Here is a 15,682-nt window from a genome sequence, read left to right as displayed (position 1 = left end):
AGACTTTTTTCCTATATCCTGTAAGGAGTTTGGTTCTCTGGCAGCAATTGCAAGTCTGTGTTCGCCAGCCCAGGTGTTGCTACTGATGTCACTCATTCATTCCACAAACATTCACCTGCAGCCTCAGCACTGACATGGTCCCGGGGACACGGCAAAATCAGGGACAGTCCTCACAGCCAGGAAGTGGCTGGGAGACAGAGGCTGTAAGTGGAAGATCCCACGAAGGTGTGAATAGTTCCATGCCAACACTTGGGCACCAAAGGAAAGAAACGTGCAGGACAAGGAAGACTTAACCAGGCGAGGGAAGAAGGGGGCACGTGCAAAGGACCTGGGGTGAAAGAGCATATTGTGAGTGAGCCCAAGAGACTGAGAGAAAACCAGTGTGTCCAGAGTGAGAGGGGGAAGGAAGCAGGCTGAGGGATGAGGGGGTCTCAGATGTACCACCACAAAGGTTTGGATCTTTATCTGAAGAGGGATGGGAAGAAGGCACCGAAGGGTTTTTCTAATTTTTTTATTGATTTTACACAGAGAGAAAGGGGGGGAGGGAAAGAGAAAGAGAGAGAGAGAGAGCAAGAGATCGGTTTGTTGTTTCACTGATCCGTGCATTCACTGATGGATTCTTGTCTGTGCCGTGAGTGGGAATGGAACTGCAACCTTGGTGTATCAGGACGGCGCTCTGACCAACTGAGCCACCCGCCAGGGCAGGGCTGCAGGATTTTAAGCAAAGGGAAGACCTGCATTTTGAAACGGCCAATCCTGGCTTCGTATGCAGCCCTGTAAAGTGGGAGAGGGTGAGCAGGGCTGGAAAGGCTCGCCCTTGCTCAGAGCCAGTCCTTGTACATTATAATTTTCACGATCTGATGTGCCTGGTGCACTGTAATTCCTAGAGTTGGATGCAGCTGTTGTTTAAACTCTGCTGAGAAAGGGGCTCTGTTCTTCCAGGATGAAGAAATACCAGTTGCTGAACTTTTCATGTGTCTAAAATTGCTTGCTTACCAGGAGCCCCTAGGCATTCGGACCCCGTGGGTTTGGGGAAGGCCTAGGAATCCTCACATTGGTGCATCCCCACGGTCAGGCGGGGGCACTCTTGGAGACCCGCATCCTGACTACCTGGCTTCTTCCTTCGTGGTGTGGGGGAGCTCCTGTTTGGAGACTGTGTGTGTACTACTTTGTTTGGAGAAAAAGAGAAGGGAAGGTTAAGCAGTGAGCAGCTGAATGACCCTAACCCTCCCCGCAAAACTCACCTGGCCCCACCCTGGGGAGCTTTCAGGATCCCCTGGAAGACTCAGCTCTCGGACTGCCCATGTCAGCATAGTGGTGTGGCTGAGACAGTGCAGGTGGAGGGGGAAAACCAAGGACAGGAATGACAGGAAGTCCTCGCGCCTGCGCCTCGCCCTTGGTGGACAGCGCCCGGCCAGCAGCGCCTTTCTCGTTGCCGGGATCGTCTCTCTGGCACGTGTCAGCCCCTCTTCATCTGGACTCTGAAGGGTGTGGAGTGAGACAGATCTCACAAACACACCAGAAGCCACACAGCCAGACGCCTCTTGTCCCTGCCTGGCACCTGCCAGTTCTGGGCTGCCTCTTCAAAAATAACTAGCAGAGCCCGTGTCATAATCTCATTTATTATTACGAGACAAGGCCACTGGGAAGTCCTGTTTGCATCATTTCAGGGACGTGCGGTGCTGTGGCAAAGGGCATGCACCCCCATGACTCTGACGGGTGGTACCCACTGCCCTGCAGAGGTTTCCAGATACAGTCATTCCCTTGCCAGCAGCAGACATCTGTTCAGTCCTGGTGACTTCACTACTGAGTCTTCCCTGATCTGGGGGGTGAAATACGGCACCTGTGTCATTTTAATTCGCTTTTTTCTGACAATGTGTGAACCCCCACATTTTGAGACTTAAGGTCTGGATATGGATTCTCACCCCTTGGTCTCTATGCAGAAAGCCGCAGAGAGAAACAGGCCCGGGGAGCAGTGACCAGCTCCTCCCGTCGCACTGGCCGGCTGGCCCTCCTGCCTGGTCCAGCTCCCACACTGCACCCCCACCCCAGGCAGCCCCCCCAGAGCACTGCTCCTCTGGGGATTCACCCATCTGATCGCATCAGCCCCCCGGAACCTTTTTCTCTCCTGTTGGAGAACCCGCAGCTGGAAACGGGGGGGCTGATGCCACTGGTCAGTTCCCAACACAGTGACGGGCCTACTTCCCTCTGCCAGGTGGGTGGCTTCCGACAGGAAGAGTTCAGAGAAAAGGGCTCGATCGTAACCATTGTTCTGGGGTTGTTTGTTTGTTTTTTTGTGGTAAAATATACATAGCATAAAATTCACCCCCCTAACCATTTTTAGGCGTATGCAGTTCAGCGACATTAAGTGCGTTCATGTTGCTGTCCACTCGTCTCCCCTGCTCTTCCAGAACTTTTCCATCTTGCGGAACTGAAGCTCTGTCCCCATCACACACTAACTCCCCATCCTGGCCACCCCCAGCCCCGGGCCACCACCGCTCCACTTTCTGTCCCAGTGAATGACAACGAGTGTAGGTACATCGCAGAAGTAGAACCAACCAGTGTTTGTCCTTTCTGTGACACTTCTTTTGCTCCGCGTGATGTCCGGAAGGTTCACCCATGTTGCAGCATTTGTCCAGATTTCCTTCCTTCCAAGGCTGAATGATATTCCCTCGCATCTGTGTGGCCCACATGCCGCCCGTCCACTCATCTGTCCACAGGCTGCTGCGGATGGCGCTGCTGTGAACAGGGCTGCACAGGTGCCTCGCCAAGTCCCTGCTTTCAGTTCTCTGGGGGATACCCGAAAGTGAACTCGTTGGGTCATATGATAACTTTATTTTTGATTTTTTGAGGAACCAACAGAGCAGCTGCATGAATGTACATTTCCACCAGGGGCACCCAGGGCTGCGCTCAGCAGTGTTGGAGCTCTGGTGTGGCGAGTGTGCGTGTGCGTGTGAGAGACGGCAGCCGTTCCAATGGGTGTTAGGTGGAAGGTCATCATCTTTTCAAAGCACAAATAACAGAGTCAGACACACCACATGTTCACGGATCACTTATTGCACCTCGCATGTTCTCATTTATATTCTGTGTGTGTTCAGTGTATGTGTTTACAGAATTATATCCTCAAAATGAGCCTGCGGAGTGGGAACTACTGTTACCATTTTGATGTTCATTTCAAGGTGGGGAAATGGGGCTCAGAAAAGTTAAGTAACTTGCCCAGAGTCACACTGCCTGTCAGAGAAGGGACCCAGTTTCAGATTCTAGGCCGACTCAAAGCCTCTAAGGAAAGAAGCTTCACTCTTTGGGTGTAAATTTAGCTTTTGAGAACCTCTGAAAATCTGTATCTCTGAAACTCCGTGGGCGTTCACTGAGGTCATGAGGTCGTTGACCCAGCTAGGGAAATTCATGAAGTGGAATCCTAAATGAGAGTTGCCAGTGACCCGAGAAATGAATTCTCCTGTGATCCTCGTTCATCCCACAAACAGTGCAGCGCCATCTACTGGGGGCCTGCGGTAAAGAGGAAATGTTCGCAGGGTGCTTTCCAGGGAAGACGAGGGGAGCGTGGGGGCTATAAACTGAGGGTCCGCAAGAATCCTGTCTAGGGGTCGGGAAACGGCGCAGCAAAGACCGAGCTTGGGCTGCCTCTGTAAAGAGAAGCCCAGGGATTTGCCAGGCAGACCAGGCAGGAAAGGGTGTCCTAAAAATTGAAACAGCCTGGGCTGAAGTCTGGAGGGGGCAGCAACATGTGGATGGAAAAATGAGGGGGGCGGGGGGGGGGCCTCCCCCCCTCCAATGGAAAGTAGCCTCCCAGGGCGATCTGATCTAAACTTCCTAACTGGGCCGGTCAAGGTGGGTAGTCAGGCCCCAAGCCTGTAACTTCTTTAGTGAAAGGTTCGAGGCCAGCCTGTCCTTTGTCCTTTGAAACACCAGAAGTGACACCCCTTCAAGGGGACACTAACCCTCCAAAGAGCACTTAATCTTGTTAACTGTCCTGTAATCGGATCCCTACCTTGCCTTTGCTTCACCCCCAGTAATCCTCCTATTTACCTCCTTAATCTCAAAGGCGGAAAAGAAACTGCAAAACTTACTCTCTGGAGCAAATTTGAGGTCTTGCTCCTGGCATAATGTCATTTTCACTCAAATAGACACCTGTAAAAACTCTACACCTTTGGCTGTTCCTACGTCAACAGTGTAAAATGTAAAACAGGCTAAAAGTTCAGCATTTAACTGGTTTGAAGGTGAAGCTTCCCCTTTTAAGATGGGAAGAAATTACTGATCTTTGTTATTTGGGTGGGCAATTAGGCCGAGCGGCCGTCAGGCAGAGCGGCCAAGTGCAGTGGGGCGCCAGGTGGCCTGCTGGGAGCCTGGCTCTGCCATCATGAACTGTGAGGCCTGGGCAAGTTACATGGCCATTTCGCTGTCACTGTTTCTGTGTCTGCAATGGGGGCGGTGGGTGTGGCTACGTTACGAGGCTGAATTACTGCAAAGTGCTTGGAACAGTGCCTAGCGATGGTGAATGTCACAGTGAATTTTAATAATTGTATTTGTTTTCTACCTAAAACAATAGAAATGTATTATCTCAGTCCGTTGGGGTGGACTCTGCTGGTTCCTCCGCCCCGGGTCCTATGAGGCCAAAATCAAGGCGTCGGCCAGCCTTGGCTCTTATCCGGAGTCTCCAGGAAGAATCCACTTCCAGGTCTATCCAGGGGCTGGCAGCATCCAGCCTGCGCAGTCATGGACTGAGGTCCCCATCTCCTTCTGGCTGTCAGCTGCAGGTCGGTCTGAATCTCATGAGGCCGCCCACATGCCCTGGCCCCTGGTCCCCTCACGTAAAGCCGTCACGAGTGGGTCCTTCTCATGCATCGAATCTCTCTGACCTCCCTTCTGATTCATCTCTCCAATCCAGCCAGATCATGTTCTCTGCTTGCAAGGGCTCATGGGATTAGGTTAGCCCCACCTGGATGATCAGGCTCCACCCTGTATGTGCAATGGTTTTCTTCCGGGCTGTCCATTCTATTCCATTGCTTATACATCCGAACTTAGGGCATTGCCCCACTGCTTTGGTTACTACAAGTTTTGACATCAGCAAGTATGAGGCCTCCAGCTTTTATGTTCTTTTCCATGATTGTTTTAGCTATTCAGGGGACCTTGAGGTTCCATATGGATTTTAGGATGGGTTTTTATATTTTTGCAAAAAAAAAAAACACCATCAGGATTTTGATAGGTAGTGCATTCAATGTGCAGGTCCTTCTGGGTGGTAATGGCATCTTCATATGATTAAGCCTTCCAGTCCATGAATGCAGGACATCTTTTTATTTGTTTTATTTATTTGTCTTCAATTTCTTTCAGCATCATTTTGTAGTTTTCCATGTACACATCTTTTACCAGCTTGGTTAAGTTTATCCTAAGTTTTTTTCATACTATCATAAATGAAATTGTTTTCTTCACTTCTTTTTCAGATTGTTTGTTGCAAGTGTATAGAAACATACCGAATATTTGCGTGTTGATTTTCTAACCTACAATTTTGCTACTAAATTTATTAGTTTTAACAGGGTTTGGGGGTGTGTGTGAAATCTTTAGGATTTTCTACAGAAAAGATCACATTGTCTTTGAACACAGATCGTTGTATTTCTTTCCAACTGGGATACTGTTTTCTCCTCTTGCCTCACTGGTCTGGCTAAGACTTCAGGTACCGTGGTGTATAGAAGTGGCAAAAGCCGTATCCTTATCCTGCCCTTGATCTTCAAGGAAAAGCTTTCCGTCTTTCACCATCACGGATGATGTTGGCTGTGGGCTTTTCCCACAGGGCCTTCACTGTGTCGAAGGAATCTCCCAGTCTGCTGAGCACCTCTTATCATGAAAGTGTTACATTTTATTAAGTGCTTTTATGCATCAGATGATCATGGTGTTTTCCTTCTATTTGTGTGATGTATCTCACTGATGGATTTTTATGTGTTGAATCATCAAGTGTACATTCCAGGAATAAATTCCACTTGGTCATGGCATGTAATCCTGTTATTTTATTATTTACTTTTATTGAGGTATAATTGACATACAGTATTATGTTAGCTTCAGGTATACAAAATAATGATTTACTATCTTTATGTGTTGTAAAATGATCACCACAGTAAGTTTAGTTAACATCTGTCACCAGACATAGTTACAACGTTTTTTCTTTTGATGAGGATTTTAAAGATTTACTCTCTTAGCAACTTTTATTTTAAGATTTTATTTACTCATTTTTAGAGAGAGGGGAAAGGAGGGAGAAAGAGAGGGAGAGAAACATTGATGTGCGAGAGATACATCAATCAGCAGCTTCTCACCTGTCCCCAAATGGGGACCTGGCCAGGGACCCAGACATGTGCCCTGACTGGGAACTGAAGTGGAGACCCTTCAGCTTGCAGGCTGGCACTCAGTCCACTGAGCTACACCCGCCAGGCTCTCTCAGCAACTTTTAAAAATGCAGTACAATATTATAAACTAGAGTCGCCATGCTGTATGTTACTTTGCCAGGACTTACTTATGTTATAAGTGGGAGTTTCTACCTCTCAAACCCTCTTCACCTGTGACAGCCCCCGCAACATCTGTCCCTGCAAACTAATGATCTACTTCCTGTGTCTATAAGCTCAGTTCTTTTGTTTTAATATTCCACATACAAGTGAGATCATACAGCATTTGTCTTTAGCTGCCTGACTTTGTTTACCCAGAATAACGCCCTCAAGGTCCATCCATGTTATTGCAAATGGCCAGATTTCCTTCTTGCCATTTGGCTGAATAATATTCCATCGAGTGTGTGTGTGTGTGTGTGTGTGTGTGTGTGAGATCTTTTGATGTGCCGTTGAATTCAGTCGGCTAGAATTTTGTTGAGGATTTTTGTATCAATGTCCATAAGCAATGTTGCTATATAGTTTTCTTCTCTGGCAGGGCCTTTGTCTGGTGTTGGTATCACGATGATGCTAGTCTCCCATTTCACCTTTTGAGTCTCAGCTTCTTCCTCTATAAAATGGAAATAATAATAGAACCCCCTCTCTACAGGGCTGTTGTGCAGAGTAAATAAGAGAATGTACTCAAAGTGCTTCAGTAGAGCCCAGCTCACCAGAAGCTGTCAAAATACATTAGCTCCTAGTGACAATAATAAGAATAGAAACATTTCTTCCTGGTGGGGCAGCTCCGCAGGCCGGAGCTTGCACACTCGGTATTGCTGCAGGACTCCGCCCAACAGCAGCTGGCAGCAGTTGTCCCTGTACGAGGACGGAGCCAGGGATCTTCTCAGGCAGAACCAGGAAGCTCTCGCTGGGCTTACCACGGTGGCACCACATTCCCTTTTGCAAAGTCATTCAAAACTTTCTGCTGCCTTTGATTTCTTAATAATGGCTTGATGGCTTTTAAGGAACTGAAAGTAATCAGGCCTGGGAAGAGAAAAACCAAAATGCAACACATAGAATTTCTCTCTTTGGCGGGTTACCATGGGTTCCTAGGGCACAAAGGTCAATGGGAATAGTGGTGCAGACAGCGTGGGTGGCACTTCCCCCCAAACGGGTGAGTTTTAATGTTTTTAAAAATCTTTTTAGCACTGTTTCAGGTTTACGGGAAACTGAGCAGATGGTACAGAAAGTTCCCAGATATCCCCTGGCCCAAAACTCACATAGTTTCCCGTTACCGGCATCTCGTGTTAGTGTGGCACATTTATCACAGCCAGTTTGGGTGTATTATTAGTAACTCACGTCCCTAGTTCACGTTAGGGCTCACTCTTTGTGCCGTGCGTCCTGTGCGTTTGGACAAATGCGTAACGGCTTGTACCCCGCACGACAGCACCACAGAGAGCGCTCACTGCCCCAGAGCCCCGCACGCTGCCCACTCGGCCCTCCCCTCCCCACCTGCGCCCCGGCTGCCGCTGGCCTCTCCACTGTCTCTGGTTTTACTTTCCCCAGCATGTCCTGTAGTTAAAATGGTACAGTATATGCCTTTGCAGATGGGCATCTTGCACTAAGCAGTATGTGTTTGATATTCTTGCCTGTGTTTTTGTGGCCTGATACCTTATTTCTTCTGATCACTGACTGTATTTTATTATGTGGATGCATTAGACGTGTTTATTTCATCACCTTTTAAAGGGCATCTTGGCTGCTTCCAGTTTGGGGTACTTATAAACAGAGATGCTATAAACATGTTTCCAAAATAAATGAGTCCTGAAACTCAACAATTAAAAAAAAAACTATTTAAAAATGGGTAACATATCCAAACAATCTGAACAGACACCTCACCAAAGAAGAGGTACAGGTGGCAAATAAACATGAGAAAACGCTAAGCATCAGATATCGTGATGGAATTGCAAACAAAATATGGACTACCTCTTCATTTATTCAGATCTTTGATTTCTTTCCTCAATATTTTGTAGTTTTCTTCATGTAAACCTTGTACATATTTTGTTGGATTTTCATTTAAGTAGTTCATGGTTTTGATAATAATGTAAAGGATGTTGTGTTTTTAATTTCAAATTTCAGCTGTTCATCGCTGGTGTATAGGAAAGCAAGTGACTTCTTTAAAAATTGATTTTGCTATTACAGTTGTCCCAGATTGCCTCCCCTCCAAAAATGGCATCCCCAATTTTTCCCCCTTTGCCCCCTCCACCCACCACCCCCACTCCCTCAGGCCGTCCACACACCATTGCTATGTCCATGGGTCACATGTATAAGTTCTTTGGCTTCTCCATTTCCTATACTGCACTTTATATCCCCGTGGCTTTTCTGAAACTACCTATTTGTAATTCTTAATCCCCTCACCTCTTCACCCATCCCCCACACACCCCTCCCATCTGGCGACCACACAATGCTCTCTGTATCCATGATTCTGTCTCTGTTCTACTTGTTTGCTTAGTTTCTTTTTTAGATTCAGTTGTTGATAGGCATGTATTTATTGCCATTTTATTGTTCATAGTTTTGATATTCTTCTTTTTCTTAAATAAGTCCCTTTTACATTTCATAGAATAATGGTTTGGTGATGATGAACTCATTTAGTTTTTTCTTCCCTGGGAAGCTCTTTATCTGCCCTTTGATTCTAAATGATATCTTTGCTGGGAAGAACAATCTTGGTTGTAGGTTGGCTATAGGCCCTGCTTTTCATGACTTTGAATATTTCTTGCCAATCCCTTCTAACGTGAAAAGTTTCTTTTGAGAAATCAGCTGTCATCTTATGGGAACTCCCCTGTAGGTAACTAACTGCTTTTCTCTTGCTTATAAGATTCTCTCTTTATCTTTAACCTTTGGCATTTTAATTATGATGTGTCTTGGAGTGGGCCTCTTTGCATCCATCTTGTTTGGGATTCTCTGTGCTTCCTGGACTTGCATGTCTATTTCCTCTCCAAATTAGAGAAGTTTTCTTTTACTATTTTTTAAAATAGATTTCTAATTTCTTGCTCTTTCTCTTCTTCTTCTGGCATCCCTATGATGTGAATGTTTGAGCGTTTAAAGTTGTCCCACAGGCTGCTTACACTATCCTCATATTTTTTAATTCTTTTTTCTTCTTCTTGTTCTGATTGGTTGTTTTTTACTTCTTTATGCTTCAAATCATTGATTCGATTCTTGGCTTCATCCACTCTACTGTTGTTTCCTGTGCATTGTTCTTTACTTTAGTTAGTGCCTCCTTTATTTCTGACTGAATCCCTTTTTATGCTGCTGAGGTCCTCACTAAGTTCCTTGAACATCCCTATAACCAGTGTTTTGAGCCTGAGTACTCTGTCCTCTTGTTTGTTGAGCCTTGGTTGCTGTTGGCAGATTAACGGGAGGGATTTATGCAGGCCAACCAGCTGCAAGGATTGGCTGTGACCACTGACCACCAACCTCTGCCCTCTGTGGAGGATCAGCTGTGCAGGGGCAGGGTGGTGGCGCTCCTACGCAGTTTGTAGCTGTCCACTGGGTGCACAGGCTCTGGGATTTCCTAGGTGGTGCAGGCCAAGGTCAGCTGCCACCTGTGTTCTGCCTGGAGCCACCTTGCCTGAGCTATAGAGCAATCTGAGATGACTGCTACTGATGCCGGACTTGGAGATTCCAGGCAAAGCCAAACTGTGAGTCTAGGCTGATTGCTGCTATTGCCAGGCCTGGGGCCACTTAGCAAGAGGTATGGGGGCTGGGGGCTCAATGAGGCAACCCGTTGCTCATATGAGAGGATTTAGGAAGTTGTGAAGTAGGAGCCAAGATGAGGCATTCTCTTTTCTTGGTTAGCCTGCTAAAGACTTCCCACTTTTATTGATCTTTGCAAGGAACCAGCTTTTGGTATAATTGATTTTTCTCTATTGTTTTTCTGTTTTTTACTTTACTTATTTCTGGTATAATTTTTGTTTCTGTTCTTCTTCTTGCATCAGGCTTTTTTTTTTTTTCCTTTTTACCTTCACCCAAGGAAGAAGAGAAATATGTGTGTGAGAGAGAAACTCCAATTGATTGCCTTCTGCACGTGCCCCGACCGGGGACCAAACCCACGACCTGTGCCAGGTTTATGTTGCTCTTTTTTTCTAGTTTCCTAAAACAGAAGCTTAGGTTGTTGACTCTTAAACCTTTCTTTTCTGATAGATTCATTCAATTCTATAAGTTTCCTTGTAAGCACTGCTTTTGCTGCACCCCACACATTTTGATAAGTTGTATTTTCCTTTTCTTAGTTCAAGATAATCTTTATTTCTCTTGAGGCATATTCTCTGACCCATATGCTGCTGAGAAGTGTGTTGTTTAATCTCCAAATAGTCTGGTAGTCTCCAGCTAGCTTTCTGCTGTTGATTTCTAGTTTAACTCCATTGTGATCTAAGAGAGTACTTTGCATAATTTCTATTCTTTTCAGTGTATTGTGGTATGTTTCGTGGAGCGGAAGGCAGTCCGTCTTTGTCAAGTTCCATGTGAACTTGAAAAGAACGTATACTCTGTTGCTGTTAAGTAACACAGTGTGTAAATGTCAGTCACCTCCAGCTGACGGCACTGTGCAGTTTGACCTTATCTGCACTAATTTTCTCTCTGCTGGATCTGCTCCTGATGGTGACACGCTGAAGTCGCTAACAGTTTGGTCTGCTTTTCCTCACGATTCTATGAGTTTTTGCCTCATGTAGTTTGATGCTCTGTTGTTCGGTACGTGCACATTAAAGATTGCTGTGTCTTCCTGGAGAATAGGCCCCTTTATTGGTATAAAACACCCATCTGCATCCCTGATAACGTTTCTTTCTCTGGAGTCTGCTCTATCTGAAATCAGTATAGCTACTCCTGCTTTTTCTCCGTGTCTTTCAGTATTTCTGACTGCCAAAGTATTTGGCAGAAATTTGCAAAGTGAGTAAGGGCGCAGACATTGAATCAGGTAAATCTGGGTACAAGCCAAGCTAGTCAAGCTGAATGACTTTGGGCAAGTTTAATAAAATTCTGTGTCTCAGTTTCCTCATCCACAAAATGAGCAGCTATACCTTTGGATTATTGTGGAAATGAAACAGGATGATGCAATGAAGCACCCAGCAAATTTTCTGCCATGCAATGTTTAATTATTTTCTATTAAGATAAGCTATTATGTTATTATACAATACTATACTAAAGATAGGTGATATAAGCTATTAATATAAGATGTTGTTTATTATTATGTTATGGGACTTCAGTATAGATTTAGAATTTGCAAATAGTCGTTGTATGAGAGTTAGATGAGCCCTGGCTGGCATAGCTCAGTGGATTGAGCATGGGCCTGTGAACCAAAGGGTTGTTGGTTCAATTCCCAGTCAGGCACATGCCTGGGTTGCAGGCCAGGTCCCAGTAGGGGGCGCTTGAGAGGCAACTACACATTGATGTGTCTCTCCCTCTTTCTCCTTCCCTTCCCCTCTCTCTAAAAATAAATAAATAAAATCTTTTTTTTTAAAGAAAATTAGATGAGGCTCTGTGAGAAAGTAAACTTAGAAAATAATCACACAGTCACGGGCTGTGGGTGGGTGCCTCACCAGCATCCAGAGAAGGTAGAGGACTTCACAATCCAGGATCCCGTCCCCAGGGAATGTAGTATTTCCCGCTGGGTGCTGAGTTTTGCTCACTCTTCTTACTCAAATGAAACTACAGAGGAGCCTTCTGCCCCACTGCCAACTCACAGACACACTGTCTGGGGTCTTTTTCTTTGAAGGAAGCATTGTCATTCCAGAGCCCTTTAGTTAGATACATTTTGACAGGCTTTTAAGAAGTAATAGAAACAACTAACCACATAGGGAATCACTAATCACATGTGTGGAGTAGGGGACACAGAGCATGTGCCCATTCAGACTCCCCTGAGGTCCCTTTGCCTCCGATGTGCCTCATTCCCCACCCAACACACTTGGGTGTCTGTTCTGGGTCTGCAGTCAGAGCACACATCCCAGCTTCATCACGCACTCGCTGCGTGGCCTCGCGCAAGTCCCTTAACTTCTCTGACCCTCAGCATTTCATTTTAGAATGCGCTTTGTGGTGAGCATTCGGCCAGGTGAGGCTCTTGGCACATCCTGGAGCCCAGCGGTACAGTAACTGTTCGGACCCGAGGTTATCTCATTTCCCTGGCTCTGACTGCCCCGCTCCTCCATTGCAGTCTGCGGACATCGACAACCATCACGCGCTGATTGAATATAATGAGGCCGAGGGCAGCTTCGTTCTGCAGGACTTCAATTCCCTCCACGGCACCTTCGTCAACGAGTGCCACATTCAGAACGTGGCTGTGAAGCTGTTGCCCGGAGACCTCCTGAGGTTTGGGTCTGAAGGGCTGACCTACGAACTCGTCATCGAAAACTCACCCTCGGTGAGTCCAGCGGAGTCGGGTGGGGGTGGGGCGGGGAGGGGAGGGTGGGCAGGGGTGCCGTGTTGTGTGGCCTATCATGTGCCTGAGGCTCAGACAGAGCCAGAGGTGGAGCCGGTTCAGTGCACATCACTCTGACTTCACGCTGCGTACAGAAGTGTCAGCTGGAACGTGGTTCTGTGAAGTTCAAACCCATCCCCTTGGGTCCTGCGAGGAGCGAATCCTCACGCCCTCTTCTGGGCATTTGTGGAATTACATACAAGAGTTTTATAATGGCCAATGCAGAACTCCAGGAGTTTTCCTGAAAAGGTGAAGCTTGCGGAGGGTGGATGGAAAGCAGATGTGTGCTTTTGGAAACTCAGAGGGAAATGATTCCTTTTCGGACAGGTGGCACCCTGCAGCTTCCTAGCTTTGTGACCTCAGCCAGGGTTCTCTGTGTGTCTGGCCTTCCAAAGTGTGGCATCGAGAATGATCTGCCTGTAAAGCTGTGTCCAGCCTTGAGCACACACTCAACACATGGCAGCTGTCATTGTGACCCAGATCAGACATGTTCCTGGAACCAGGGCCCAAATTGTGGCCCCATTTCAAGCAGAATATAATGCAAAACTCGCCCATGAAAGCTCAGTCACAAGGGAGTCAGGGTAGCTCAGTGGTTGGTGACATGGGCTTTTGGTGACACCAGCTTGGGTCAGAATCCCAGCTCAGCTGCTTGCTTACTCTGTGCGCCCTTGAGCAAGCCATTGGACCCCTCGGAGCCTCGGTTTCCTCGCCTACAAAATGGGGCTGTGACAGCAATGACCTTGCAGGCGAGTCCCAGGGGCTGAATGAGATGGTTTTCCCTGTAACACTCTGTGCACAGTGCCCATCCATGGTGAACGCACAATTAATACCTGTCGCCTGTGTCCCAGAGACTCCCTGCCCACCACCAAGAGTGCTGCGTGAACTGAGACCTGTGAGGCTTACAATTCGTTCTGGAATGAGGCTGAGTATAAATAAGTAAAATTTAGAGGATCTGGACAGAGTCCTAGGGTGCAGGGCTGATAGGCAGCCCTAGACAGAGACTCCAGGAAGGTCACCGGCATCCCTCGGGCCCTGCAAGCCATGGCACCACATCCATCACATTTGGCTTTGCGAATCTGGGGCAGTTTTTCCTGCTGCTGCTCAGCTGCCTTTTCCTGCTTGGACCAACGTTAAAGCATGTTTGCTCTTGGGGTGCACCGGGGTCTGCAAGCAGCCCTGAGGAGGGACTCAACCCAGAAGGGGGTGGACCCAATCAGGGGTTCTTAATACAGGTTCTAAGGACCCCCACATCATAACCACATGCAGAGCAGACCAGCAATGCAGATCCCTGGGGCTCACCCCAGGCCCAAGGATTTGGGGTTGCCAGATAAAACACAGGCCACCCAGTTAAACTTGAATTTCGGATAAGCAGCAAATAATTGTTTAATAGACTTAAGTTCAGGGTCTGGCACAAATAAAGCCCCCTTTTTATTACAGAATCTTTTATTACAAAATCATAAGCATGTAATTCTGCCACATAACAATATCACACTCAAGCAGACCATGTGACATTTTAGGTGAAATGTTCAAATTAAAACTATAAATGATCACACCTGTATTATTACCCTACTGACCACACCCAAGCAGTCATTACTTCCACTAGACCCTGTATGTCCCAAATATTGCAAGAGACCAGTTATGCTATTAAAAAAATATTGGGTGTTTGTCTGAAATTCAGATTTAATATATACTTTATATATCTACCTATTCATATGTTTATTTATACAAATCTGGCAACCTTACACACATCCCCTGGAATCGGGGCCCAGGAATGTGCATTCCCACTTGCTCCCTGGTGATTCTGACATAGCCCCTCCAGACAGAAGGGAAACCCAGTTTAGATGGATTATGTGATGCATTTACAGGTTTGCTTGGGAACCAAAGTCAGTGAATCCAAGTTTGGGAGGTTTGGGTCAGTGTTTTTCTCACATGTCCTATTACAAGAATTTGTCTGGAATGTTCAGTAAAATTACCAGTTCCCACACCCCCCTCCCTGGGAAACTCTGACTTCGTGGCTTTCTAGTGGGGGACAAGTAATACCTGCATTTTTTTATACAAAAATAGTCCTGGAAATATTATTTACAGGAGCATAAAATTTGAAAGGGAAATGCCCATCCAAAGGGGGCGTTGCCTGATAAAATACGAGGAGTTCATTCCCAGAGGGACTGCTGTGCCACTCTCTTTAAAAATGGCTTCATCGAGATAGAACTGGTATACAGTAATCTGCACGTGTTTGAGAGTGTCATTGGATAGGCTGCGACATGTGTGTGCACCTGGGAACACGTCCGTTGTCCCCACAGTCTCCCCGTGAGCATGGCATTCGTTCGTTTGCTTGTAGCAGCTTCGCCCAGGTAAAATTGATACAGTACAGCCTTTGCCCACTATGAACGTGCAGCTCAGTCAACGTCAGTGTATTTACCGAGCCCTGCGGCCCTCACCACCGTCCCTTCTGGAACATGTCCATCCACACCAGCCCCCCCAAAACGAGGCCTGGCAGGTACTTAGTAGGGCTTCTGTTTTTAATTGCTTTCATTGCAGTAAAATACACACGACATTTACCATCTTGACTGTTAAAGCGTAGACTTCAGTGGCATTAAGTACATTCATGTTGTTATGCGATCATCTCCAGATTTATTTTTACCTTTTGAAACAGAAACTTTGTACCCATTAAATTAAAACTCCCTCTTCCTTTGCCGCCACCAGCCACCATCCTTTCTGCACCATCCTATAAATCTGACTACTTCAGGAACCTCATATAAGGGAGCTCTGATAGTATTTGTCTGTTTGTGGATGTGACCATCTTATTCCACTTAATAACGTCCTCAAGGCTCATCCATGCCGTAGCTTGGTCAGAATT

At 46.6% G+C, this 15,682-nt stretch overlaps 1 protein-coding gene across 1 annotated transcript in view; it reads left to right on the top strand.

Moving 5' to 3' along the window:
• The window catches only part of FHAD1 (forkhead associated phosphopeptide binding domain 1), a 109,211-nt gene that overhangs the window by 8,336 nt on the left and 85,193 nt on the right, over positions 1-15,682 (top strand). Inside the window, exon 3 of the mRNA XM_037146126.2 lies at positions 12,562-12,768. Within this exon, the coding sequence (XP_037002021.2) occupies positions 12,562-12,768 (207 nt within the window). The remainder of the gene's footprint in view (positions 1-12,561; positions 12,769-15,682) is intronic.

Source organism: Artibeus jamaicensis, unplaced genomic scaffold (genome assembly GCF_021234435.1).
Source record: "Artibeus jamaicensis isolate MK-2021 breed Jamaican fruit bat unplaced genomic scaffold, CSHL_Jam_final scaffold_847, whole genome shotgun sequence".
NCBI lineage: Eukaryota > Metazoa > Chordata > Mammalia > Chiroptera > Phyllostomidae > Artibeus > Artibeus jamaicensis.
The sequence above is the reverse complement of the archived record's forward strand: the minus strand, read 5'-3'. Positions and strand labels throughout refer to the sequence as shown.